The 27,982-nt window shown below is 35.7% G+C and overlaps 1 protein-coding gene across 1 annotated transcript; it reads left to right on the top strand.

Annotated features, from left to right (window-relative positions):
• Positions 1–12: 12 nt before the first annotated feature.
• On the top strand, positions 13–27,971 carry frem1a (Fras1 related extracellular matrix 1a). Its single transcript, XM_056749490.1, has 37 exons — positions 13–138; positions 7,817–8,246; positions 9,374–9,468; positions 9,561–9,874; positions 10,417–10,613; positions 10,700–11,023; positions 11,237–11,345; positions 12,282–12,413; positions 12,503–12,847; positions 13,092–13,234; positions 13,530–13,726; positions 13,876–13,966; positions 14,533–14,700; positions 15,714–15,922; positions 16,342–16,435; positions 16,525–16,777; positions 16,937–17,119; positions 17,783–17,968; positions 18,872–19,068; positions 19,220–19,442; positions 19,985–20,129; positions 20,224–20,365; positions 20,798–20,993; positions 21,186–21,450; positions 22,378–22,795; positions 22,876–23,077; positions 23,162–23,306; positions 23,378–23,507; positions 23,596–23,668; positions 24,005–24,151; positions 24,283–24,485; positions 24,561–24,608; positions 25,657–25,833; positions 25,994–26,125; positions 26,358–26,473; positions 26,807–26,892; positions 26,983–27,971. The coding sequence occupies exons 2-37, from the start codon at positions 8,016–8,018 to the stop codon at positions 27,180–27,182; spliced, it is 6,516 nt and encodes a 2,171-aa protein (XP_056605468.1). The 5' UTR covers positions 13–138; positions 7,817–8,015; the 3' UTR covers positions 27,183–27,971.
• The last annotated feature ends 11 nt before the right edge of the window (positions 27,972–27,982 follow it).

Genomic DNA, 27,982 nt, shown 5'->3' with positions numbered 1-27,982 from the left:
CTCATCTCTCTGCAGGACTTTGGACTGTGCTCAATTAAGCTGTTGGCGTGGAGAGAACTGGAGTGTTCTGGGATAGTGGAGCGCTAGGGAGGTCAGAGGAAAAACACAAAAAGTTGTGGAGTGGGAAGTGCATTTCAGGTAAGAATCTGTGTGATCAACTGCTTATGTGCTCTTTGTATGTGTATGTCCATGTGTAACCAGTGCCAAATGGTATACATTTACAGTATCACTCTATTATTGAATTAATGCATTTTTCAAAGAAAGCTTAATAACTAACAGTTAATATTTAAACAAACAAACAAATAAAACAGGTTAAAGATGAGCATATAAATGCAGTCGGTCTATAAACTATCATTTCATTATTCTGTGTATATTTGTACCAAATGTTTTAACCTTCACCCTGTGTTTGTATGTAAAAGAAGTTTGTTGATATCTTTTTTAAGAATATCACATTTTCTTTTTGTTATTCAGCCAATGTTTGTTTTTTTAATCAATACACCCTTACAATTTTGAAGGAAAGTATGTTTGCATTATCACAATTACAAGCACATAGAAATCATTTGGGTTTATGTTTGTCACTTACCTCTGAAAATCACACCTGTCATATTCGTTTCTGTGAAATTGTACACTAAATATAAATGTCTGAGGATGAAAAAAACACTTTGCATCATCTTTTTTGGGGTCCCAAATACCTGAACACTACGGGGTTAAATGACATAGGATACAATTAAATTTGCTGTACAACTCACTTCAAAATAAAATTCAAAGAAAAACTTAGAAAATTGGTTTAGTTGGATCTTAAAGCACATATAATGCTATATAATATACACCAAAAACTATTAAAATGGTGAAATTGCTTCAATTTTTTTGTAAGTTGATGTTATGTAAAAACACGTGTTACCATGACTTATCGATCAGTTAGACATTTTGTAGCCTTAGAATAATAAGCTTCAATCTGCATTCTGAGCCGATTTAAGATATTGAGCTTCAAAGTTTTCACATTCCATTTGAGAAAGTAAATAAAACCTTTTTGTTTTAAAAAAAAATGTACACAACTCAAAGAACAAAACATAACAATGTAAATAAGGGAATAACTCAATTTTGACAAAAATGTCAGATAGAACCTTAAAATTCCAAGGCGATTCAATAAATTGTGTTATTTTCAACCTTCCAAAGTTCTACTTTTCCCAACTTTACTACTTGTAAATTAGAGGCTCATGTTTGGGCGGGCTACCAAGAGGACGGTTCCACACGACTACTTTTGGAACATCTCTTAGAACCATTGATTTATCAAGGTCAAAGTGAACATCTCTCTCATCTTCTCAACCTTATAAATCATACTAGTGCACAACCTTCCTTTTCTTTTCCAAGCTTAGAAAAACAGAGACCCGATCTGATAACAAAACACTTTTTTTTCATCTGGTAGTCCTCAGCACTTGAGGAAGGCCATGCTGGTATGCTGCCAAATGGGGGCCAAAGCTGTTTAGAGAGCGAAGACGCCGCTGTGCCCCCCTCTCTTTTCCCCTCTGCTCATCTTTGCTTTGGAAATAGTTGGCTGCTTGTTACCCTGTCATTAGTGAGATGAGAAGCAGTGCACAGTGAGGAAAGGCAGTGGATTTCTACAGGCTCCAGCCAGGGTCTCTACTCATTCCCAGCTGTACAGAATGCCCTCATGTAAAGAGAGGAACGCTAGACTTTTTCCCATGTGACTTGGAAATTGTATGCTTCAGTGAGCGCAATGGAAGGAAATGATAGTGTGTATTGTCTCACCTTTTAAGTTGTTTTAATAACTTTGAGGGTTTCCTGTAGTGTTAACATACAATAAGGTTATAGATGTAAAATAATCTGGATTTGGGTACATTTTACGAGTTCATACTGAAATCTTCAATAATGTATAATTCTGGGTATTATTTAAGAATAAAACTTGAGAAATTTAAACTTTTTATTTGCTCTCCCTTTAATCTCATTGATTTCTTAGATAAATAATCAAGATATTAAAGAAATCTCACATGTGATTATGTATTTTTCTTTTGAGATCTCGGATATTGTTAAATTGTATATACAGTATATTAATGCATATTTAACTTTAAAATTGCATATTTAAGAATCCATTTGACATTTCTAAGTAAACTAATCTAAGAATAAACAACAGAATATTTATAAATGAACCAAAACAAAAAAACACTGTAACAAATGATCACTCATTGCTGGTTCATAACATCAAATGGATTAACAAATTGTCACCATCTTTCTGAAACCTGGATGTCCAAATTCATGTTTTTCCAGGAAATGGAAAAATCACTGTTTTTTTCCAATATTAAATACTGTGTTGTCAAAGTTGACAAGCACTTTTCAATACATTTTACTGGTTTGATATTTGCAAAACCCTGTGAGAAACAATAAGGTGACTTACAATAATAATTTGTATGCAAAAAATAAAAATCAACAAACTATGGAGAGAATAGGTTTCACAAAGAAAATGTTAATGTTTGTTCATTGTTAGCAAACATTTTTATCATGTTCACATGGCGTGAAAACCTTTCGCTGAGGAGAGATTTAAAACCAAACGTTCTGGTCTTTATTTTATATTCTTAATAAGGAAATGCACATTTTGTCACTGCTCATTTTATTCTCTCGCTCTTGAGTTTGTCACGTTTTGATGACAGGAAAACTGCCCCCACATGTTTGAAGAGAAGCAGAAAGAGTGCAGTAGGGTGCAGGCCACCCACCCGGCTTGCCTTGGGGTTTCCTGACTGGAGCCTCTTAATCACCTCTGTATCTACACAAAAACATTAGGATGGGAATCTTGGCTAAACTTGAAACTGATTTTCTCATCCCATTAGCTCTCATCACGATGAACAAAAAATGTTACTAAAATAATGTCCCGTCACTACAAATAAACCCCAGAGACCTCGCACTTTAAATCAGAGGGTTTTAATGGAGTCCTGATTGCTTGACTGATATGAATCCTTTGTCTTGTGGCCTGTGACTGCTGATGTGAAAATATCGCTGTGTTTATCTTGTGTTTTTGTATGGTCACAATTTCATTTTGGTAAACATAATGTAGAAGATACTTAAGAAGGTAAATTGCTAAATTGTATTTATTGAATTATCATAAGCCACTATATAAAAAATTTTACGATGTAAAATATTAGCGTTTTCCTTTGTGCCAGTGACCTTAGGTTTAGGGGTGGGCCTTCACTATTGCTTTTTCTTTTTCTCTGCAATCGTACGTTTTTGTATGATTCACAACGTATAAATTCGCCACCTCATAAAATAGTCATGAATTCCTGTGTGATCAGTTTGAGCGAGACTATACCGTACTGGTCCATTTTTGAAAATATTATGAAGCATCCCAGAGAAATGTTTTACTGCCCAGATGTTGTTCTTCAATAGCTCTAGTGGTATTGTTTCATGAATCATCTTAATCTCAGATATTCTCCTTAAAAAAGAAATGAAAACAGAAACAAATGGGTCAATTGTTTAAGTACATTAAAAGTATGGATGTGAAAAATAAATGTAGATTGTTGAGGTAAAATAATCTGGATTTGGGTAAATGTGATGAGAAACGTTTGAGCTCATATTGAGATCTTCAATAATCTTTGAATGCATATATGGCAAATCTGAGTTTAGTTTGTGACATTATTGAGATCTTTTCTGAAAATGAGTGAAAGTGAGATTTCTTAGTCTTTTTCTCAGGAGAAATGTCTGAAACACAGCTACCTTTGTTCTCCATTTAATCTCATTGTTTTTGAGACACTGAAGATGTGTTTTTACTTTCTTATGGGATGTTTGATTAAATATGAAGCATTATGAATACTGTGCAGATTTTGAGTTTTAAAAAAAGACGACTATTAAAAACCAAGGATTCAGAATATATTTAAACATCCCAAACATTTACATTAAACATTCTTCCACGTGTACATCTGCAGCTCCACATCTGAGCCCAACAGCTGTTCTGACATGCTGATATCATCATTATATTCAGATATTGACCCACATGGGAGTAAAAGTTATATATATCTTTCACCTATACACTGAACTTTAGAAATTCTCAAATCTGCACTTTGGCTGTAACTTATCCCAGTCAAGCCTCATTACACTTTTGTGTTTTCGTGAACCCGTGAACGATCCCTTCAACAATCTGTTGAACTTGCTTCAAACCTGCAGAGAACATCCCAAACAGGGGTGAAACATATAATCATAGACTGTAGAACATGTAGCATCATGCCCTGAGAACAATGTTGACAGTTTTTGAGATCACACTTCCAGCGGAAAGTTGGGAATGCAGTGATGTGGTTTTGATGGTGTGCAGAACACAATAGAGACCTCAAGCAGTCATTAATCAGATAGGTACTGTAGGTAGATCCTTAAAGAGATAGTTCACCCAAAAAGAAGAATTACTCGCCCTCATGTCAACAAACCTGTATGACTTTTTTCTGCAAAACGCACAAAAAGGAAATGTTGAAGAATGTTGCAAACAACACTGGAAACCATTGAGTTCAATTGTCTGGACACCAAACCAATGCGACATTTCTCAAAATAATAATATATACTGTAGATTACATTTAGGTGAACTATCTCTTTAAGAAAACCCTTGTCATTGTTCTCTGTCATTTTGGGAAAGCACGTTTAAATTCTTCTTCAAGATAACACAGTACTGATTTATACAGGTTGCAATACATTCACTGAACAGAAGTGTTGACTGTAAACAGCTTCTTAAGTTCTCAAGAGCATTGGAAAAAGTCAAACATTTACTCGACTTGTGCCCACGGACTGATGGAGTGTTTGGTCAGGGGTAAGTAAAATTGATGTGAAAAGTTCTCGGTGTTAATCTACACAGAGCTGAAGGAATTTGGCTTTTTTGGACAATAGCCTGAGAAGCGCATATAAAGTATACTGTAATATTGTTTATTATGGACATCTTGGGTCTGTAACTTACATGAGGTCTTAATGCATTGTTTTCTTCTCCTTACATCACAAGGATTGAGTTATGTGGTATCCTAACAGACACAATGCTGATGTAAAGCGACTAAATTCAATTTCCTTTTTCCTGGAGGACATATTGGGATGTTTTTTATAGATGTTTGCAATACAGAATCTGTTGGGTAGTTAAACTGTCTATTGTTTTTAAACCTTTTGTGATCTGATCCTCTCTGCATCTGGTATGTCTGACCACATTTTCTCATTTACGTCTCTTAGGCTAATGTGAGGGAGGCTATTCTGATGTCTCCAGCATTGTATAACTGCTATACAGTTCTGATCCAAGACACATCCGTTATCACAGCTTCTTGTGACACAGACCTGTAATTGTTTTCAGCATTTTTATAATCAATCCTGACAGTGAAGAGGCTAAGAAGCCAACTGTCTGAGAATGTGGTTTATATTTTTATGTATGAAGGATTATTTAAGTACGATTAAGATAAAGATGGTTTGTAAGACATGTGAAATATTCCCAGAGGAAAAGATACATGCAAGGTGGAAGTTGTGCTGAATGAACCCACGACACAACGGGTCGGCACAGTTTTTCCATGGGAAAGATGTTTTGCCACATCGTCAATATCTTATTAGTTATTTCAATAGAGATTTACACTGAGATGTGAAAATCATGAAAAAATACTGTATAGTATTGTATGCTATACTATTTACTATAGTAAACTGTAGTAAATTTTCGCTATATTTAATACTACTGAAGCAAGTATAGTAAGTAGCTCAATGTACATCTTTCTGTAGTTTGCCAATAACAAAGTACACTATAGTGTTACGATTAAGATAAAGATGGTTTGTAAGACATTCAACACAAACAAAAAGGTAAAATTCTGTCATCATTTATTCACCCTTTTGTTGTTTCAAACCTGTATGACTTTCTTTCTTCCACAGAATACAAAAAAAGATACTTTGAAGAATGTCCGGTTCCCAACTTTCTTCAAAATATCTACTTTTGTGTTCTGCAGATGAAAGAAGATCACACAGGTTTGAAATGACGAGAGGGTGAATAAATGATGACAGAATTTTTACTTTTGGGTGACAGCTGTGTGCTTTGGAAAGAAAAACATAATCCAAAACTGAAGGTTTCTTTAATGGAAGACTAAACATGGGTTTGGGAATCGGACAGAGAACATACTGTATCAAATGATTATAATATAACAAATATTAGTTTTCCATGAAAGTGCCCACATGGTCAAGAGATAAAGATGTTTCACTTCTTCATGATGATTCAAAGGTGACACGTTGAAACTCTTATAACAACCTCTTATTATCTCTTCTTTTCACATTTTAACTGCAAACGAGAAATAAAAATGCACATTAATAAAATATGAGACTAAATCAAATTCTGGAACAGTTCATCCACACGCAAGAGCCATTAAAGGAACTCTGCTTTTTAAATGCTTTGAAATCAATACAAAAACACATGTGAGTAGCAAGTAGACCATCACTTTTCTGTCTTAAAACCTGTCAACTATGCCCTGGTCGCGATCTTCTCTTTCATCATGTATGATCATTTATCTGATCATTCATTCAGTCATCTCTTATACGTTTTAAAATAGACTAATAAACAATTTTGATAAATCTGGTATCTATAAACCTTTTCTGCCTCATTTGATTGCGCAAGAATAAATATTTTAGTATTTTAGTAAGTAGTTGATGAGAAATAGTTTTTTTAGAAATGCCTGTGTGTTCTAGAGTTTGTTGAACAGACCATGTCAGTCCCTCCATGAAATTTCATGCCGCTTTAAGTTTAACTCTGACCGTCCTGCTTCTTAAGCTTTGAAAGGCTCTGAGGGCTGTTGTTATCCCTGAGGCTGTGGAACAATTTTGGAAAATTGGGTCTTTCAACAGATAAAGACAGCAGGAAGAAAAGGGCAGAGGCCTTTTAAAAGCAAACACATTAGTGGCTAAACAAAGATGGACTGATTCCAGATGTTTTGAAGTATAAATTTATGTGACGTTTTTATTTCCTTGCCTCAAGCAGATTTGTAAGGCAACTGTAGCAAAATAAATAAAAACGGATATAGATTTTGTTTCGATAAAATAAATCTGTTTAATATACAATACTTTTTTTATTTAATCAAAGACAAAGCTGAAACATATGTCTGGAAAATATTTTTGGAAGATGCTTGGTGCCTACGAGTTCATTATTGTGAATCATATAACTGCAGTCAATGACAGAAATGAATGAAAAGATTATCGGAGGCTGTGGATGAATGAAGCTGCAAGGTGGAAGCCATTTTTCACGCACTTCAGCTTTCTAGTGGGTCATATAGGTGCAGTTGGAAAAATGAACACTCATAGTGTTCAGTACTGACAGATGAGACAGCATTCATCTCCTAACTGCTCATTTCAGGGCCTGAAGATTGCATGGGGTCAAAGGTCACCCTGTCCTTTGACATCTCACCTCTGTGGAACTGTGATCGGAAGTAGTTTTGTTCCCGATCACTCCACAAAACACGTCAAAGAGAAGTGACCGAGAAATTATTTAGTTTTAAGTTTTAAATGAGCTGGCAAATGAAAAATGCAATTGCATATTTGGGGGTTGTTTATTTGACCAATATGCAGATAAAAAATAATTATTATTTATTTATTTAAATTAGTTTTCTATTATTATTATTATTATTATTATGAAAGTATTGTTAATTCTTAATTATTTATTAACTTGAATAAATTTGTCATTTATGTGTCCTTATTCATTTGGAATATAGCTGTGCAATAAGTATTGTCGTGTCAGGGTCCTGGCACCCTGTTCAGATTTATTTTGGATTTATTAACGGAACATGAACCTTTGCTTATTTTGCAATAATATTCCTTATCATTTCAGATATTACTTCAATCGTCTATCGTCCATGGATACTGCTGTTTCCCTGAGCTATGCTTACGACTTTCAGGAATCAGCATTAAGGAGGTGTGGAGATGACTTTGAATAACAACAGAGCAAACCCAAACAAGCTAAGCAGATTTATCCGCCCCCTTACATCCACTGCAACATCACAGGCCCCAGTCTACACAAGCTCAACAGAATGGCTCTAAAGAACAGGACTCTTTTGTCCTTTTTTTTTCTTGGACTTTTACACCAAATTCAGGGCTCTCTGGTGAAGACCAATCGGGGGCTTAAGGTGAAGATAGGCCAGTCTGTCTTTTTACAGGAGATAGAGCTACAGTTTAATATTCCAAGAGGAAAAGATACATGCAAGGTGGAAGTTGTGCTGAATGAACCCATTACACAACGGGTCGGCACACTTTATCCACTGGTAAGATGTTTTGCCACATTGTCAATATCTAAATAAACTTCCAATTGTATTGCCAGTCAGATCAACATATTAGTTATTTCAATAGAGATTTACACTGAGAGGATGTGAAAATCATAAAAAAATACTGTATTATTTACCATAGTAAACTGTTGTAAAATTCCTGGATGCTAGTGTTTGGAACCATGCCAAAGTTTAGAATTGAATTTAGAATTCATACTTGTATTAAATGTGTCTCATGTACAGCTGCTTTGTAACAATGAAAATTGTAAAAAGCGCTATATAAATAAAGTTGAGTTGAGTTGAGTTCAAAGTAAATATTAAAGTATACTTCAGTTTATAGTTAATACTACTGCAGCAAGTATAGTAAGTAGTTTAATGTACTACATTATCTACAGTTTACAATAATATACACATAAGTACACTATAGTATTTTCATGTAGGTAATACTGATGCTTGGCTTAACAAATCCACCAAATGTCTTCAGTTTTATCATTATCTGGCTTTTAGCTCTCGGTCACACAGGCACTGGTGTGCAGAAGAAAAAAGTTTTTTTTTTTACAAACTTGTGTTACTTTAAAGTCAGCAAGGCCTGTCATCAACACATTGTTCTGTCAAAATGATAACCTTTGACAGACCTGGGACATGCCTGCTAGTCATCAATCTGAGAACATGGCAAACATCTGTTTTTAGAGGTAACTGTGACCCTCATTAAAGAGCAGTGGAAGATGAAAGCTGTCAAACCTCACCGTGACACTACACTTTTCTTTGTCCTACTGTAGCAGTCAAGTGTGCATAATGCATAATTTCATTTACATACAGTAGTGGCCTAAAGTGAAGTACGCAATAGGACAACTTGCTGGATGTGATTATGGATAAGCCTTCACTGTAAACCCCCCCCATAATTTTACAGTAAAACTGTACATTTACAAGAAAACTAGGAAAACTCTTTATTCTATGTCCTTGTATCCTGTAATTTTACAGGGAAAAAAAAGATTATTTTACAGTATATTTCTGTCACTTCAGCTGACAGAAAAGGACAGTTTTTTTACAGATTCTTTTTCATTGTTGTATTCCCTTTTCTTTAATAACTACAATATACAGTTTCAGTAAAGTTTCTCATCTGATAGGTTTTTGACTGTCACTTTTTGGACGATGAAGTGAAATACACTCACAACGGATGTCCAATTTTAAAAGAGGATACTGTTAAACTTCGTCTATATAGGTATGTTTAGTTCATGCTATTTTATGCCAACTTTAATAGTTATTTTTCATTGTCAAGAATGTGTAAACAAATGTGAAATTATTTGTTGTTAGATTTACAGAGACAGAAACCTATACTGAGGTATTCAATCTACATATTGAAATCATGGAGCCTGACTGTAATGTTATTAAGTTTGGACCACAGAACCTCGAGGTACCGGAGTTCTACGGCCTCTCCAATGTTCTAGATGGTAACATAGTGTCTTTTCACTATGACCATCGTCATAGTATCGAATGCACAGTTCAGCTGACAACTCTGGAGACACATCTACCCGCTCACGGTCAACTTGTCACCGGCCAGCCTGAGATACCAGACGGACCAAGAGGAGATGAACCAGACAGCTTTGTTCCTTTACGAAGACAGCTGGGTAAAACTAACAAACTACACTGTAAAAAAAATAGGCCGACGGGGCACTAGTAATATGTTGTTAAAGAACGTAAAATGTTCTAATGTTTTAAAACACTAAAATGTTTTTTCTGTAATTTGGCTTTTTAAAAAATATGTGAAAACCCCCAAAATATACCATAAATTACAGTTTTTTACAGTTTAGTTCATGGAAACAAATGTTTAACCTACTCAACAGAGAAGGTTGTTGAGTAATATTTATGGGTTAAAAACAAAGCATCATTTTTAATGCTATCGAAATTACCCCAATAAAATATTTTTTAACTGCTCATAATTTGTCTTAGTAGTAGCCCAATAAAGAAAAAAATACTTAGAATAGAGTTAAGAAATAAAATATAATAAATAATTATAAAAATATAAAAAAGAGGAACTGAGCTTTAATGGATTTTTTTTATATATGTTTTTATGTATTTTTTTAAATAATATTTTGTATTTATTTGATTAAATATTTACATTTTTATATTTTACATTTTCTAATTTGTACTTAAATTGTTTACCCTGCAGACAATAAAGCCAGAGCTCATTGTAAAAGTGACGACTGTCTAAAGGGCATGAAACTGTTAAAAATCACTAAAGTACCCTGCGGTGATTTCCTAATGATGGGCATTCGATACCATCACATTGACCCGCCGTCTCCGGATATCGACTACATCGCTATTAGACTGGACCTTACAGACACTCGGAGCAGAAGCATAATCCAGGTTTAAATCCTAAATGAATGCTTTTCCCCATTAATGCAGATTAAACGTGTACATTTTGACAGCTGTTCCACTAATTTACCGTCCAGTCAGAGCACGCCTGGATCCCAGTGACCATTAAAGACGCTGTGACCAATCAGCCACCCAATCCTGCCTTTATGTCTATGTTCATCCTGGAGGTGGACCAGTTCATCCTGACTCCACTCTCCACGGCGACGCTGGATGCAGAGGATGATGAGACACCCAAACAGATGCTGGTGTTCAACATCACAAAGTCTCCTTCTCAGGGTTTCATTACTCATTTGTCCGACCACACTAAACCTATCTCCTCCTTCACCTGGATGGATCTCAATGACATGCTAATCGGCTACCAGCCACCAAACTCCAGCCACACTCAGCGCAGGAACTATGAGGTACATGCGAGGATCTAAACACAATCTATGCATGTTTTTTTTCTGCGGCAAGGTTAATGGGTCGTAGCCTTAACTACTTAAAACCTATTTTTGAACCATACAAACAGAATTATTATGCAGCACTTAAGGAGCGTTTAGGAATTAAACTTTTTTTCGTTCAATCTGTATTTTACTGTATTAAGAAAGAGGTAAAGTTTTGTTCATTTCTTCTAGGTAGAGTTCGAGGTGCATGATTTCTACTTTAAGAAAAGTCAGCCTGTGATGGTACACATCTCGATCAGGACAGCTGATACCAATGCACCTCGAGTGTCCTGGAACATGGGTAATGTAATAAGCATCAATATACATTCACACCATATTTATTCTGCTGCTATCATTACAACATTACATAAAATATTGAATCTTTTCACTATCAAACACCTGAAAAGTGATGACAAATATATCCTCTTTTAATTCAAAACAATTCCCAGAAAAATGTATAAAGACAACCATAATGATAAATATATTAAAATCCACATTTAAAAACACTAATATCGTTCGTTTTAAGTGATTATTTTCAGCTGATGAATGATAAACAGCCAAAAAGTGATCCATATCATGTAGAATTTCTTCAAATATATCCGTTTATCTATTGTAAACAGATATTTAGGGCTTCTAAAGCTTCAACAACATCCATATCTCTTTGATAAAAATAAATGAATTCAAATATAAAGCAACACCACAATTGAAGTGTCTCGTTTTTTGATTGACATGCAAACTAAGGGTATTTAAAAATACTCCAAACAATTCAATATACACTGTAAAAACACAACTTCTTTGTAGCTTTTTTGGTTGCACTGACTGACAAAAGTTGCGATAATTTTTACAATTTTGTCAAATCAAATAGATCGGACAAATCATTTTGTTTAACTGCCCTTAAGCAAAAGGGTAATAATATAAAATATTAAATAGTCCAAATGAACCATTTGATCAAGTTATATTTTTTAATTATTCACAATTTAGCTTGTTAAATAAGTATATAAATGAATTAAGTTAAATAAATAAATGCATGGGACTTCCTTTTAAATGAACAGGTCTGTTCAAATCGGTGACGAAAGCATCATCCAACAGAGTTTTTGTTACTTAGAACAGCCTGCAGTTTTAGGGATGTTTGGAAATTCCACTTATATTTTTTCCCTCATTAATCAGAGAATGATGTGAATGAATGTTTTAGATGTTTGGTTCCCTTCATTTATACATTTCTATGTCATATGAACAGGCCTCAGTCTACTGGAAGGTCAGTCTCGTCCCATCACATGGGATCAACTGCAGATTGTTGACAATGACAACCTGAAAGCAGTAAAAATCATCACCGTGGACGGCCTTCAACATGGAAGACTTTCCGTTCGAGGTTTACAAAAAATTCATCTCTGCTAATTTGTTTGTTTTATAACTATGCCCATCACTGAACTTTTAACAGCAATTCTGTGTTTAATATAGGTGGAAAAAGCTTTCTGTTCACTGTAAATGATGTAAAGGAAGGTGTGGTACGATACCACCACGATGACAGCGACACTACCAAAGATTACATAGTCTTCCGGATTACCGATGGCCTGCATCAAACTAGACACAAGTTTCCCATCAACATCCTGCCCAAAGATGACAGCCCACCCTTCTTCATTACCAATATGGTGCTGGAGCTTTCTGAAGGTCAGACGGCTCTTCTGAGAGGATCCATCCTGCAGGCCTGTGATATGGACTCCAGCGATGACTACATTATGTTCAAAGTCACCAGACCTCCCCAGGCAGGAGAAATCATGAAGATGCCCGGTCCTGGTATAACAGGTAAGACAGGGATACATTTTTAAAAATAGTTTAAATGAATCTATGCATGGTTGTTTCGACCCATTGTCGGGTCCTTTTGATGGTAATTTATTAACCAGCGGTTTGGTTTGTTCATATTTTACACAACCATGGATTGAAAGAACCCAGCATTTAAAGTTGAAACACATTTGAAAACACTCACAATGCTTCGTTTCACAGCAATGTTCTGGAGGCCATTCACAACGAGATTGTGTTCTTTGCACAGGTTACCCTGTGAGCCGTTTTCTTCAGAAGGACCTTTTCCATTCCATCATCTATTACCGCCACTCAGGCAATGAGATTTTTGAGGATTCTTTTGAGGTGGTGTTGTCCGATTTCCACGATCCTCCAAATCTTTCAGTTCCCCAGGTAATGTTCTGAACATTGATTTCATTAAGTGTTTGAAATACAGTATATACACAAACACAATGAATTTATGCTGGGTTGTTTATTACACATTTTTGGATTGTTTAAAGGGTTGATATGAAATATTAACATTTTCCAGTTTAATTTAAACCAATGGTTAACTTTGTTCCTTTTTACAAACCATGAGATAGAACATTAGAGTGCATTAGTAATCAAAAAAGATCATTCACGGAGATCCTTTCTCTACTGTGCTGTGATTTTACGAAGGATTTTTGTCTAATAAAAGAAACATTTGCAGGTGATTGTGATACAAATCCAACCCGTCCCTGATCAACCTCCACAAGAGGCAGCTGGTGTGATAAGACACTTGGTTGTCAACGAGACAGACGTCATCTACTTGACCAAACAGCAGCTGCATTTTATTGATCTGGAGTCGCCAGACAGTGAGCTCACATACACCGTCACAACCCCACCCTTCTACAGCTCCAGTTATGGGTACGAAATGAATCCGGCCATCACGATCTAATACAGAACATCATAAAGTCCACAAGAGACATTCATTAAAAAAAAAGAGGATTTTACCTGTCACATACAGTATGATGAGTCAAAAGCATTTGGGTTTAACATGTAAGATTTTTTCATAGGAAGCCAGATGCAGGAAGACTGTTTCTGGTTGACAGCATCCCAAAATTCCACAAAGACCATAATGCTCCAATGTTAAGACTTTTCACACAGGTAAAACAGTATTTACACATGTAAAGTAGTGACCAAAAGTGAGGTTTGATGGGAATATTAGAACAATGTTAGATCATGGAAATTTACTACAAAAAACCAGACATGGTGAACGTTGTTATTTGACAAAATTATTAGTCAAAATGGCAAACCACAGCGTATTCAGCTAAATAGATTTTATATACAAAAATGTAAAAAATAAGAAGGCATACATTGACTACAATATTATCAGTCATTTAATATTTCACTACAGCACTCATTTTGCTGGGTTTTGACTCAAAAGTACTTGCTTATGTGTTGTGTTATTCCAAAGCCTCCTTAAATTCTTAAAGCTCAGTTATAGCTCACACTTCATACACAACTACACATCACCCGTTCAAACACTTACATTTTTTATAATATATTTGAATAAGATTATTAATGTTTTTTTTTAAATCAGACATCTCTTTTGACCGCTACAGTGTATCGTTGGCTAAAGCGTTTTATGTATTTTAATAACAGATTCAAACAGTATACAGTACATGTTTTTCTTTTGAGGTGACCTACAGCTCTGACATCTTTCTTTATAGCATGCAGTCAACTACATGAAAGTAGCTTATATGCCCCCCATCCCGGACATTGGACCATACCGCCAGCACATCCAGTTTGTCCTCTCAGTGACCAATAAACAAGGCAGCACGACGACTGGAATCTGCTTCAACATAACAGTTCTACCAGTGGACAACCTGGCACCAGAGGTACATCTACCCAATCCAGCAAAAAACTACATTAAAGGGTTACTCCACCCAAAAAACGGGTTATTCATTTCTTTGTGTGGCTGAAAGTTATTTAGACGGATGTTAGTAAAGAGTTCTGGGGCACCGTTGACTACCATAGGAAAAATGATTGTAATCTTTTTTGGGTCTGTTGAACACAAATGAAGATATTTCGAAGAATTTAGGAAAGCAAACAATTTTTTTCTATTATGGTAGTCAATGGTGCCACAAATCTGTCAGTTGTTAACATTCTTCCAAATATCTTTCTTTCTATTCAACAGAACAAAGAAATGTATTTAGGTTTCGCACAACTTGAGGGTGAGAAAATCATAACCGTTTTTTCATTTTTAGGTGGACTATCCCTTTAATAGTTAAATGGGTTTGTTTAGTAAACTTTGTCATAGCTATATAAAACTTATTTTGCACCATTTTTGACATGAAAGTTGATTTACATGTATGCATTTAGCAGATGCTTCTGTCAAACATACATCGTATACACATTTTGCTCACTTCTTGCAATTCGAACAAATGACCTTTGTGTTGCTTACTCAGAAGAGGTGTGCTATTGTCTATATTAATGTGAATTTTATTTTGCATTGCAGGAAGTGACATATTTAGTATGAGGAAGTCATGTTTAAACAACTACCCAACAATTAAACAACATCTTTATTGTCCATCAATGTGCTTATCATTCAGAACACCTTGAACACGCCTTAAGCTTAAGAATGATTTATAATTGGAGCTGTCGGGTTTGATTTTGTGGGTTTGACGTCCTTTGACATCAACGCGCGTAAACAAAAGTGCGCTGTAACCTGCAATTTTGTGTTTCAAGAGATGGCAATATAGAGGCAAAAGTTACCGACATTTATATACATTAGCTTGTTGACATTTCACACATCATTATGATCTCACCTTGTTAAATAAGACCTAATTTCTTACAGACATGACACTTCGTTGATCATACATGATGTGAAGGTGTTTCTTGTCTCCTTTAGGTGCATGTGAAGCAGCTGACGGTGGATGAGGGAGGAGAGTGTTGGGTGACTGAAGATCACCTGCATCTAACTGATCAGGACTCACTTGAAGACTCTCTGCATGTTGAGATAAAGAGAAAACCTCAGCATGGAAATATTTTCCTTGATGGAAAACCTTTGAGTCCAGGCCAAATGTTCACAATAAGGGATCTGAAAAGCCTAAAAGTTAGGTCAGATGTTGTTCATCATATCCTTGATATTTAAGTACTATTATGGTTTAATATGTCAGATGCTAATGTCATGGTTCTTTGACACACAATGGTTTTAAAAGGAATAGTTCACCCAAAATCTTTAATTCTGTCATCATTTATTGACCCTTATGTCTTTCAAAACCTGAATATGACACAAAAGAAGATATTTTGAGAAACGTCTCAGGGTTTAATAGGGGTCAATGTTGTTTGTTTGCCAACATTCTTCAAAATATCTTCTTTGGTGTTATTCTTCGAAGGTGAAGAAATGTTATTTTGGGGTAAACTATCCATTTTATGTAACTTTAAAGAATAATGTGCATTTTAACACCAACCCGGTCCTGTTGAAGCTTTGCTATGGCAGATTTGTATTGCTCTGTGTAAACTTTTTTTCTCAACAGGTATCACCATGACAACTCTGAGACAGAGCAAGATGCTTTTCAATTCATCGCCACTGATGGCATCAATACTGCCGACTTTGTGCTACATGTCAAGGTATCTTTGATTTATCGTTGCAATGCTTTTGCATCACATTTGTTCATAAAAGACACAAATGAAAAAGTCTGACAAACTTACTTTCACAGGTGACACCGGTCAACGACGAGGTTCCAGTTCTAGTCCCAGGGTTAAAACCCGTTTTATCCTGCGCGGAGGGACAGGAAGTGGTCATCACTGTAGAGTACATCTGTGCCACAGATCCTGACAGTGACGATGGCACATTGATGTTAATGATCGCACGGCAACCATATTATGGGGTTGTTCAAAGGAATGGCATCGTTGTCGATCGCTTTAGACAAGCGGATATAACTGCTGGAGTAATTTCCTATAGGCACACAGGTGATATTTTTTTAACTCACATGCATCAATTTTGTATAAGTGATCTAGTAGTGCAAGCCATTTTTGGTCCCATTTTGAAGAATGTTTGTTGTTTGTTGTTTTTGAAATATAATTATAATTATAAGTTGCATAAACAAGTTTGTTAATTTTGTACTCAAGGACAAGAGATTGGGCTTCAGCCTCGCCACGACATCATTACATTTGTGATCTCTGATGGAGAGTCAGTTTCTTCATGTTGTGATGGCAGGAGACAAACACCTCGTCTACAAAACAGCCTGCCGCTTTATGATCTTAATATCACTGTTTATCCTGTGGACAACCAACCACCATCTATTGATGCTGGTAAAGGAAACACTTTTCCTTCTGACATGCTTTATTTCACTTAACAGTATTTATTCCATTAATATTTGATGTCAAAAATGTTTATGACATTTACATAACAAAATCTGCAAGAAAAATTACATGTTTAAACCCTAAATTTAACGTTAATGCTTACAGTTTTGTCCTTACTTATATCTGTGGTATTGACAACCTGACAAACTTAAAGATTTTTTTTTAAAGCTGACCATTTTTTGGTCTGTCTTATGTGTCTAAACAAAGATATTATCCTTTACTAAAACTTAAACTTAAAACATTTTTGTTAATTGAAATGCTGAATCAGCAATAAATTGCAAGCAATACAATTATTCCAAAATTAAGCAAAAATGGATTCACTGAAATTAAATTAAAGTAAATTAAAAAAAATCACAAATAATGCAATATAAATGAATATAAATATAATAACAATAATAATATAATAAACTGACAAAAGCACTTATCTAAATTGTTAAAATAAAACCTAAATGATTAAAACAATAATAACAATACAATAAATCTGAAAACAGATGTGTAATACCTCTGTTCCAAACACCTTCTCTATCTGTATATAATTGTAAAATATCAAATCAAAGTTTAACAGTTGTTATTTGTTTCCTGTGATAAATGTATCTTCTGTTCATACATCAGGAGAACTCTTTGTATTGGACGAGGGTGGGTTTGCTTCTATCACAGCGACCCATCTGATAGTTACAGACCAGGACACCCGTCCAGAAGATCTGGAGGTCATCCTTGTTTCTCCTCCAAAGTTTGGATACATAGAAAACATTCTTCCCAGCCCTGGCTTTGAAAAGAGTAACATGGGAATCAGTATTGGTCAGTGCAATCCTGTCTTGTGATTTCTGTGACATTTCATTAAAGTTGTTAAAGGGGCCAGGCTCTTGCTGTTCATGAGGCTTTGATTATGTTTTTTCGGTGTTTAACAATGGATGTTATCGGGCTGTTGTCGGTGCCCCTCTCAGATCATGTGTATTCATAAACTTTGGCTTTTAGCAATAAATAGTTACAATTGTGTCAACTTAACTTTATCAGTTAAAAATATGTGGACCAATCGAAGTGTAACGGAGGTCTGCTAGTGCATGTGCAAACGACAATCTTTGGTTGAGATTGCACTTTTTTCCCTACTATGGTGAGGGAAATGACACCAGACCGAATGGTGTCAAACTGGGTATATTAATTAACACTAATAACAAAAACGTTAGTTTTGCCTTTTTATATTGGACCCGAGTTGGATAATAAAACAAGCAGATTAACCAGGAAACATTTGCAAGCAGGACTTCAAAGAACGTTTCATAGAAGTGTTTTAGAGGTATGCGCACACATTTGAGCATTGTAATTTGACGGTTAGTAATAGAACTGTGATGAAAGTGAAAGTAGTTTAGCGCATAGCTCAGTCAAATGTTTACAATCTCTGATAACAGGACCCTACTCCAGCATCTCTTCCTCTTCTCTAAGGAAGACCTCGCCCCTTTTTGGCGTCTGACTCCAGCTGTTCTCTGTATTCCCTGAAAAGCGAATTCTGTTAAAGACAATATCTCGCTTGGCACTGAACTTTGAGCTTTATCATTTGGAAGAGATTGTTTATGCTCTTACAGCAACATCACACACTTACTAATGGTTGAAAAATGGGACCGTGGGGAATGGGGCCTTTAAATTACAATGAAGTTAAAGAATGCTTATGATATGAGGAATATTTAACATTTATTTATTTTCTTTTAGCTTCTTTTACTCATAGGGATGTGTTGAACGGACACATCAACTATGTCCAGTTCAGACACCAGAGGATGGAGCCCACCACTGACCAGTTCATGCTGCGTGTATCTGACGGAAAACAACAGTCGTCTCCAGTCCCATTTTACATCATCATCAGTCCAACCAATGATGAGATTCCAGACTTACTGGCTAGAAATATCACGGTCAGTCTAAGGAAAACGCTTGACACATGAATAGCTTAAGCAAGGAAAGATTTCATTTATTTAATAAGTAAACACATAGTGATTATTTTGATCTGGGTAACATTGCTGCTGTTATTTCAGGCGTGTGAGCATGACACATTTTCTCTTTAAGGTCAGAGAGGGAGACATGACAGTGTTGGACCCAACTGTAATCGACGCGGTGGATCTCGACATTCCGAGAGACCGCTTAACGTTCAGCGTTATTCAGCAGCCCCAACATGGATCCATCATGGGTGTGGCACACGGAAATGATGTGACGTTTCACAAGAGACTCAAGAACAAGCGTGGATCTGAGATACCAATAGAACACTTTACAATGGATGATCTCAGGAACGGTAATTCATCTTTTAACGATTTGCAAATATATATATATTTAACAAGTTGAGTTTCAAGCAAATTTGCTGCACAGCTTTTTTTGATATTTATGCTATTTTTGGGCTGCCTAACTCAATCTCAGTTATGTCACAAGTCAATTTCTCTCAATAAGGTTTCTCTGTTTTTTTTTCTCATTAAAAAAGAAAAATCAGTTGAACCAACATAAAACAAGTAGGCAACAAGCAAATAGCTGAGTTTATTAAAATAGGGACTCAGGTCCACACAAGGCAAAAGATTTTTATGTAATTTTTATCATATTATACACAGACCAAAACATTGGTTAAATTGTAATGTGACGCTGGATGAAAAAATGCCATAAGAACATTTCTGCAAATTTACTCACTACACCAAAGATGATATAACACTTTGTGATTATTTGTCACAGCAGTGTAATGTGTAAATAATTTCTTTACATTAGTGACATTTTCCAGCGATGTGATTATATATTGTAAATGAGATGCATACAGTATATCACATAATAAAGTTATTGTTTTACGCTCAGGTATGAGTGTGATGTACATGCACGATGACTCGGAGAGTCAGACGGATATATTCATCGTTCAGCTCTCTGATGGAAAACACCAGCTCCAGAGAAGCGTGCATGTGAAAGTGCTGCCGGTCAATGACGAGGAACCACATATTATACGGTAACATGTGATTAAAGAAAATGAATACTTCCTGTTATCCATTAATAAGTTGTATATTTCTTTTCTTTTTTAACATTCCTGACTCTTTTTTTAGGAACACTGGGATTCAGATTGAGGCTGGAGAGTCTAGACTTCTCTCCAGTGCTGTGCTCAATGCCCAAGATAAAGACACTCCCTCCTGTGACATCATCTACGTCTTTGAGACTGTACCCAATCATAGTGTCCTTCAGATTAAGGTCAGAGTTAAAAAATGTCTAGGAAGAAACAAAATTCAACAAATCGTTTATTTAATACAATTTTTATACAATACAATAATAATACAAATAACATAAATAAAATATTATAGTTAGACACTATAAACACATACCGGAAGTTGACTGCAGTCCCGGCACGCAGGTCCGATTAAACGGTCTATACGTGCAGTCCACAACAATAATTATTTGCATAGTAACTGATTTACTCATTTCTATCAGACTATACATTTACAATATATACTGTATACAGTTATTTAGGGTTCATCAAATGTAGAGAAATCATTATATTTTAAATGCATTAGACGCTACACTGTCCCTCCGATCGTAGTTGGCCAAATCAGGTCACACCTTCTAATGCCAAAAATGCCAATTCATTTTCCCTTCCTGACATACTTGTGGCCTTCTGTATCTTAGGTAGGCACAGACTGGGTGGCTCTATCTGCGGGAATGAATTGTTCTCAGGAGGTTTTGGACATGAACCTGTTGCGTTACCTTCACACTGGCCAACCCGGAGCTCGTACCACTGACTTCTTTGTCTTCCATCTGTTTGATGGCAAAAATCGCTCTCCTGCTCAGCACTTCCACATTACTGTCAAAGAACTAGAGAAAGGTGATTTGGGACTTCATTGTTTCCAGTTGAAACACACCATCTGAGCCAGCATGGCACTGTATATGATGCATGAAAATCCATGGACACAATTTTAAGTTTAAGTATTGAAACCCATTTTTTTATTTGCAAGTGACCTCAAAATAAGCAAAATATTTGTAGCCACATACTCATCTATCTGTGATTGCTTTCCAGGAGATCTAGTATTGTTTGTGAAGCCTGTGAAAACCAGTCGTGGGGAGCGTGTGGTCCTCACCACAGATGTGTTATTGGCTGTGGACGGTACTGATAAGCCAGAGGAACTTCTGTATGTCATCACTGTACCTCCAGCACATGGACACGTGGAGTACATCAAACACACGGGTGTGCAGGTTCGGTCTTTCAGTCAGATGGATGTAGCTGCAAACCTTGTGTGCTACGTACACAACAACAGAGCAGATTCACCCAAAGAGACACTGCGGTAAGCACTGATACATTATAAACCACTCCTGATGAAAAGGTCTTAATTATAATTTTGCATTAAACAGAAGCTTGATTTGAATTGTAAGCTATTATCGTTTCTTTTTTAATCACGTTTGCCTCTTTCACCCTCTTGTAATGTGAAAGAATGTCATCAGGCATTGTAATACATTAATGACAATCATCCTGTTCAGATGTCCACACTTAAATAATAATATCAGCATTAATTAAGTACAGTAAATACAACTTTAACATGTAAATACATCACAACTTCATATAAGGTAAACTAGAAAATCTTTCACTCTACAAAAGGTTCACTTGACCAAAATGTTTCACGTGATCTTTAAAATTATTTAATTTGAAGGCATTAATATCATTTTGCCAACATCTTAACGTATTTGATTAAAAACCTTTTTTAATGGATGACTTTGATGAAATAATGTATTGTATTTTTTTGTTGCAATATATGATCAAATGTAACACTTTTGGATTTCTTTGTCACAACGTAACTTCCAAAGTTATGCTTTTGTTATTCCATACACTGTAAAAAAAATCCTGCTGGGGTGCCAGAAATATACAGCTTTTTCTTGTTAAATTATGTGTTTTCTTGAAAATATTTTTTTCTGTAATTTGTCATTTTTGATAATATTACGTGAAAAATCTGTAAAAAAAAACTTAACTAAACTTAAAAGTAACTTCAACACTAATGTATTCTTTACAATTCCTTGCGACAAAAAATAATAATGATAATTGTATTTATGTAAAATATATATTATTTATTTTCATTTAGAATTTTTATTATTAACTTAATAAAACTTAAACAGTATTGATAACCAATATGAGGTTAACCACATATTGGTTATCAATACTGTATCTTAAAGATGTGTTATCTGTACTAATAATGTCCTCCTGGCTAAATTGCTTCCAGGTTTGTGGTCAGTAACGGCAAATCAACCCGCAATGGAACCTTGGAGATCTTTGTGGAACTGACTGATAAGATTCTGCCCAACCTTGTGCATAATGCCGGTCTGCAGGTTCCTCAAGGGTCCACCATAACTTTATCTCCTGATGTCCTGCTCCTGTCTGACTCCGACACCCCCGCCACCGCCCTGATCTACAAAGTGCTCCAACCTCCCCAGTATGGCCAGCTGCTCCTGAAGGGTCATCCACTGGTCACAGGCGGTAATTTCACCCAGAAGAACATTCAGGATTTGTGTGTCGCATACAGACACGCGGGTGGATCTTCTCAAATCGATCGCTTCGCATTCATAGCCTCTGATACCACAGATAGAGGCTTTCTGGTGGATGGAAAAGTGCAAACCGGGCCTTCTTTCTTCACACTACAAGTTAGTTGTTTTATTACTGATTTAGCATTTATGATTGTAGAAATTTGAATTATAATTATTTGTTTACATGTCCACCACAGATCGAAGCTCTAGACAGCTCCGCACCACAGATCGTAACGCTTCAAACTCTGTGGAAAGTAGAGTTGATGAAAGATGGACGTTATGGGATCTTTATATCATCTAGAGAACTCAAAGCTCACGCTACAAACTCGCCAGACTACCGTCTTATATACCACATCCTCAGAGCACCTTACCACGGGTACCTGGAAAATTCAACCAACGGTGAGACTCTAAAATGGGAGAAAACATTAGTAATTCAGTATTTGTATGGTATAATATATTTGTAAAATCCAATATGAACTACAGGTGAGTTTGTAAGGCAGCGTTTCTCTCAAAGGGACCTGAACAGAAGGAATATTCTCTACATTATAAACTCGGCTGTGGATGCTCTGACTGACAGTCTTGAGTTTTCTGTTTCTGATGCTTTGGGCAATACTGGACCCTCGTACAAGTACAGTACATCCTCACGTTATGAATAATTAATAAATAAAGAACAGTGTTTAACATCCTTTCCGTCTGCAGACTGGAGTTCAGCTGGGCCAGTGTGGAGCTGACCATGACCGATTATGTGATATGTGAGAGTCAGAGATCAGTTTCTCTTAACATTCAGAGGAGAGGAAATGTGCAGGACTCCTCTTTTGTAACTGTACAGGTATTGCCTATTCATTTACCTCATTCATTGACTTCCATTACTTTCTAAAAAAAAAATGTTTATTTTATAGTGTTTTTATTTCCCATAGGTAAAAGAACTTACAGCATCTGCTGGAAAAGATTTTATTCCTGCTTCCTCATCTTTAATCCAGTTCGACCCAGGTATGTTGAACATTTCTTAACTACTAGGTATTAAACTACTTGGAGGGATAGTTCACCAAAAAATAAAAATTCTGTCATTATTTTTTCACCCGTATGTCGTTAAAAACCTCTTTCTGATTCTTTCATCTGTGGAACACGAACAAAGATATTTAAAAAAAATGCCGTACAATGGATGTCAATGGGGGCCGATGTCGTTTGGTTACCAACATTCTTCAAAATATATTGCTTTGTGCTTTGCATTGCGTTTTTTATTTTTGGTTTAGCTGTTACTTTAAACAATTGAAGAAATAAATTGAGATGCTACAAATAACAAAGATTCAAATGTTTTTTTCCCAGGTGCGAGCAGTCGAGTATGGAGAACAGAGATAGTTCAGGACTCTTTAGAAGAGGCTGAGGAGAAATTCGAGGTTAATTTGGCACTCCCAGTGGGTGCGGTATTGAGAGGGAACACAAAAGCCACCATCCTCATAATGGACAAAAATGGTGAGACCATTGAACATTACAGGAATAAAGCTTCCTCTGAATACGTTTTTGTTGGCTATTTATAAACTATGACAGGTAATGATGTTAGAAATGTCCTGATTATTTGTTGTATGTTTGATCACATTCTGAAGGGCAATGCAGTGAAAACAATTTCAAAGTAAACACTGACCTGGAGGGTTCAGAGATGAAACCTGGGTCGCACCCTCAACACGGCTCAATCCATGTGGAGGTGTTGCCTTTGTCTCAGGGATATATCAGAGGTGATGGTGATTTAATCGTTCAGACTCCCGTCGCTACAAAGAAAAGACTCAGAGTCAATGGAAACGGCAAAATGGTATGTTCACAAAAAGTATAATTTTAATAGTAATAATAGATAGTCAGAATACTAATCTGAAACTATGATTCACAGGTTCAACCTTCAGAAATTATTCGCCAAGGATCTGATACCATTTTTAAAGTAAGATGACCATGAGAATAGACACATCATGTAGATGTAGCCATTGTAGCTTATGTACAAGCATCTTTTGGATATGAATTAAGAGACCATTTCAAAGAGCACTTTCAGTTTTTCTATATATTTACTGTTCATAGGTGTGTGTTTAGGTCAAGTGATCATTTTTTGTTTCATTCTGTGAACAACATTTCTCCCAAATTTCAAATAAAATATTGCTTCTATTTGCATTCATTTGCATTCAATGAAAACAGGTGAAAATAACTGAAAATATGTATTTTTACAGACCTCAAATACTGCAAAGAAAACAAGTTCATAATTAGGGCTGTATAAGTAGGGCTGTAAAACGATTAATCGTGATTAATCACTTCCAGAATGAAAGTATGTGTTAACATAATGTATGTCTGTGAACTTTGCATTTTAATTTTGTATTTAAAAAATAAAATATATATTTAAGAAAAAAAATCATTTGAATAAACATTTACATATCATTCAATTTATTGGCAAATATAAATAAATACATGTAAACATTTTCTAAATAAATACATGTTGTGTACATGTATCTGTTTATAAATACTTAATAAATATGTACAGTACACATATATTATGTGAACACAGACTTTTATTCTGGATGCGATTAATCGTGATCGTTGACAGCCCTACTTCTAAGTAATGCAACAGTAATATGTGTTTAGGAAAAACAGTTTTTTTAAAATGTAAAACCTGGATTTTTATGCCAGTTTTCATGCGTCTTGTCATCCTGTCAGTCTTTCACATTGCTGTTGGATGACTTTATGTCACTCCTGAGGTTTGATTTAGTTGAAATTCAATAGAAACGGAACTGGAATGGACACAATACATCTAGAAATGCTGATTTAATGAAAATCTGGAATGGTCTCTTAATTTATTCCACGGCTGTATATCCAAAACGTCTGAGACACATTCTAAATTAAAATGTGTGCATGTATCAATGTGTCAATTTAAAGTTGTTGTTTTAACATATCATGTGTAATTCCTTTGTTTTGAAATAATGTCATTATATTCTTACTTACAGTATCATGGGATCATGTCGCTGGCAGTCGAGGAAGACAACATAGCTTCCTTAACAGGTAGAAAGGCTCAGGTGAAGGTGACCAGCAGGGGGCAGCAGCGCTCTGTTCCAGTCAGAGAGGCAAAACTACAGACAGCTGCTCACACAAACACTCAAGATCTACAACATTTTAAAACACAAGTGAGAGTTTTGATCTAGTTGTCCTAGTGTTACAGTACCAAATGCTCTTGTGCATATGTGTATCGCTCTTATTTAAAAAACCTTTGCTGTTTGTCACATGATGTTACAGTAGATCAATTATATGGAAATTAAATCAATGCACATTTGTTTATACCTACAGAAGATCCCGTCTAAACCCTCTTCTAAACCCTGTAGCCCAGAACTTACTGGCTTTCTTCATTACGATGAGACCTCAGGTCAACTCTTACGCTGTAATGGTGACACCTGGAGGCCCTGGACACCTACAAATGAGGTCATTACCATCATCTAGGACATCATGCAGAGAATCAGTATCTTAAAGGAATAGTTCAACCAAAATATAACATAAATTCACCCTCATGTTGTTCAAAACCTGCATTTTCTTCTGTGGAACACAAAATAAGATATTTTCAGAAATGTCTCTAAAGCATCTAATTCATTTACTGCTGTTTATTATTATTATGAGAAGATTTTTACACTTTCATCTCTTCTGTGCATGTTTCCAGACTGTGAAAGCACAGAAATGCTCTCCGGGATGGACGTACCACAACAACTACTGTTACTTTCTCAGCACGGAACGCAAAGCCACATGGAGCGGCGCAGCACGGGCGTGCAGAGAAAGGTAAGACTAGACTAGTGCTAAAAAGGATCAACCTGCAGATTTACAGGGATGGTTCAACCCCAAATTTAAGTTCTGTCATCATTTATCCTCGAGTTGTTTCAAATCTGTAAACGTCTGAAAGATATTCGGAAGATTGCTTATAACCAAACAGTTCTTCTTGGTCACCAATGACGAATTTTCAGTTTTGGATGAACTGTTCCTTTAAGGCTTAAAGTATCTAATAAACAAAATGGGGGAAACTGCATAAAAGGTGTTGATACTAACTATACCTATTAATGACTAAAATGAAAACACATTCCATGTCTGACTTGCAACTAAATGTTTTTCCCAAAGCTTCAATGGAAACCTGGTCAGTATTTTGTCAAAAGCTGATATGGACTGGCTTTGGGACTTCGGCGTCAGAAAACCCTTTTGGATTGGTAATTTACATTGGCCTTAAAATTTGTAAGGGTTTAATATCCCATAATACTTCTAATTCAAACTAAACATGTTTTTCTCGTCATCCACAGGTCTAAATGACCGTGAAAGCAAAGGCAGGTGGGAGTGGGTCGGTGGAGAGCCTGTTACTTACACCAACTGGAGGAGGAACCCTCCAAAAAAGATGAAGGGAACAAGAAAGTGTGTACTTGTCTGGAGGAAAACAAAATGGCAGATGAGAGATTGCAAGAAAGGGAAAGGACATCGCTACGTGTGTAATGTTAAAACATGAGTCAATGCTAAGAACACAACCTGAGAGGATGAAACCGAAATCATATGACTACTAAAAGCACATATTAAAGGGATACTTCACCCAAAAACGAAAATTCTGTCTTCATTTACTCACCTTCAAGTCTGTAGAAATGTCTTTGTTCTGATGAACACAGAGAACGATATTTGGAAGAATGCTTATACCCAGACAGATCTTGCCCCCCATTGACTACCATAGAAGATAAAATACAATGGTAGTCAAAAGTGCCCTTGAACTGTTTGCTGTCCTACATTTTTCAAAATGTCTTCTCTTGTGTTCAACAGAACAAAATAAAATGATAAAGTATTTTTTCCTACTATGGTAGCCAATTGGGGACAGCAAAATCTGTCTTCCAAGTATCTTTCTCGAAGACAAGTAAATGACGACAGAATTTTCATTTTTGGGTGAAGTCTCCCTTTAATTGTCTTCCCAAAATATATGTTTATGAAATGTCATCTGCTGTAACTGTATTTAAAAATGGTTGCTTTTGATGACTACTTTGGCGAACACTGAGGGCTGCCATTTAATGTAAATATATTTTACCCATGAAATACTGTATGCATCTTTACTGTACATATGTTACTGTGTGTGATCTGTAAACTCTGAAATTATTAATGTTATGGAACTAAAATCACAATGTACAAGAAATTATTTTTTACAGTAACTACCTGTGTGACACATATGTATAATTTATCTTATGCATACATTATCTTGAAAAATGTGCTTTAGTTTCTTTACAATTACAGTGACTGTACAATATTATGCAATTTATAAATGATTTC

The sequence above is a fragment of the Triplophysa dalaica genome, chromosome 1 (genome assembly GCF_015846415.1).
Source record: "Triplophysa dalaica isolate WHDGS20190420 chromosome 1, ASM1584641v1, whole genome shotgun sequence".
In the NCBI taxonomy this organism is placed as follows: domain Eukaryota; kingdom Metazoa; phylum Chordata; class Actinopteri; order Cypriniformes; family Nemacheilidae; genus Triplophysa; species Triplophysa dalaica.
Note: the sequence above shows the minus strand (reverse complement) of the source record. Positions and strands in the feature narration are given on the sequence as shown.

Coding starts and splice junctions, on each gene's coding strand:
- frem1a (XM_056749490.1), top strand. CDS start 8,016: ATGGCTCTAAAGAACAGGACTCTTTTGTCCTTTTTTTTTCTTGGACTT. Junction 19,069..19,219: donor TACTGGCTAGAAATATCACG/GTCAGTCTAAGG, acceptor TTTCTCTTTAAG/GTCAGAGAGGGAGACATGAC. Junction 23,508..23,595: donor CCTCTTTTGTAACTGTACAG/GTATTGCCTATT, acceptor TATTTCCCATAG/GTAAAAGAACTTACAGCATC.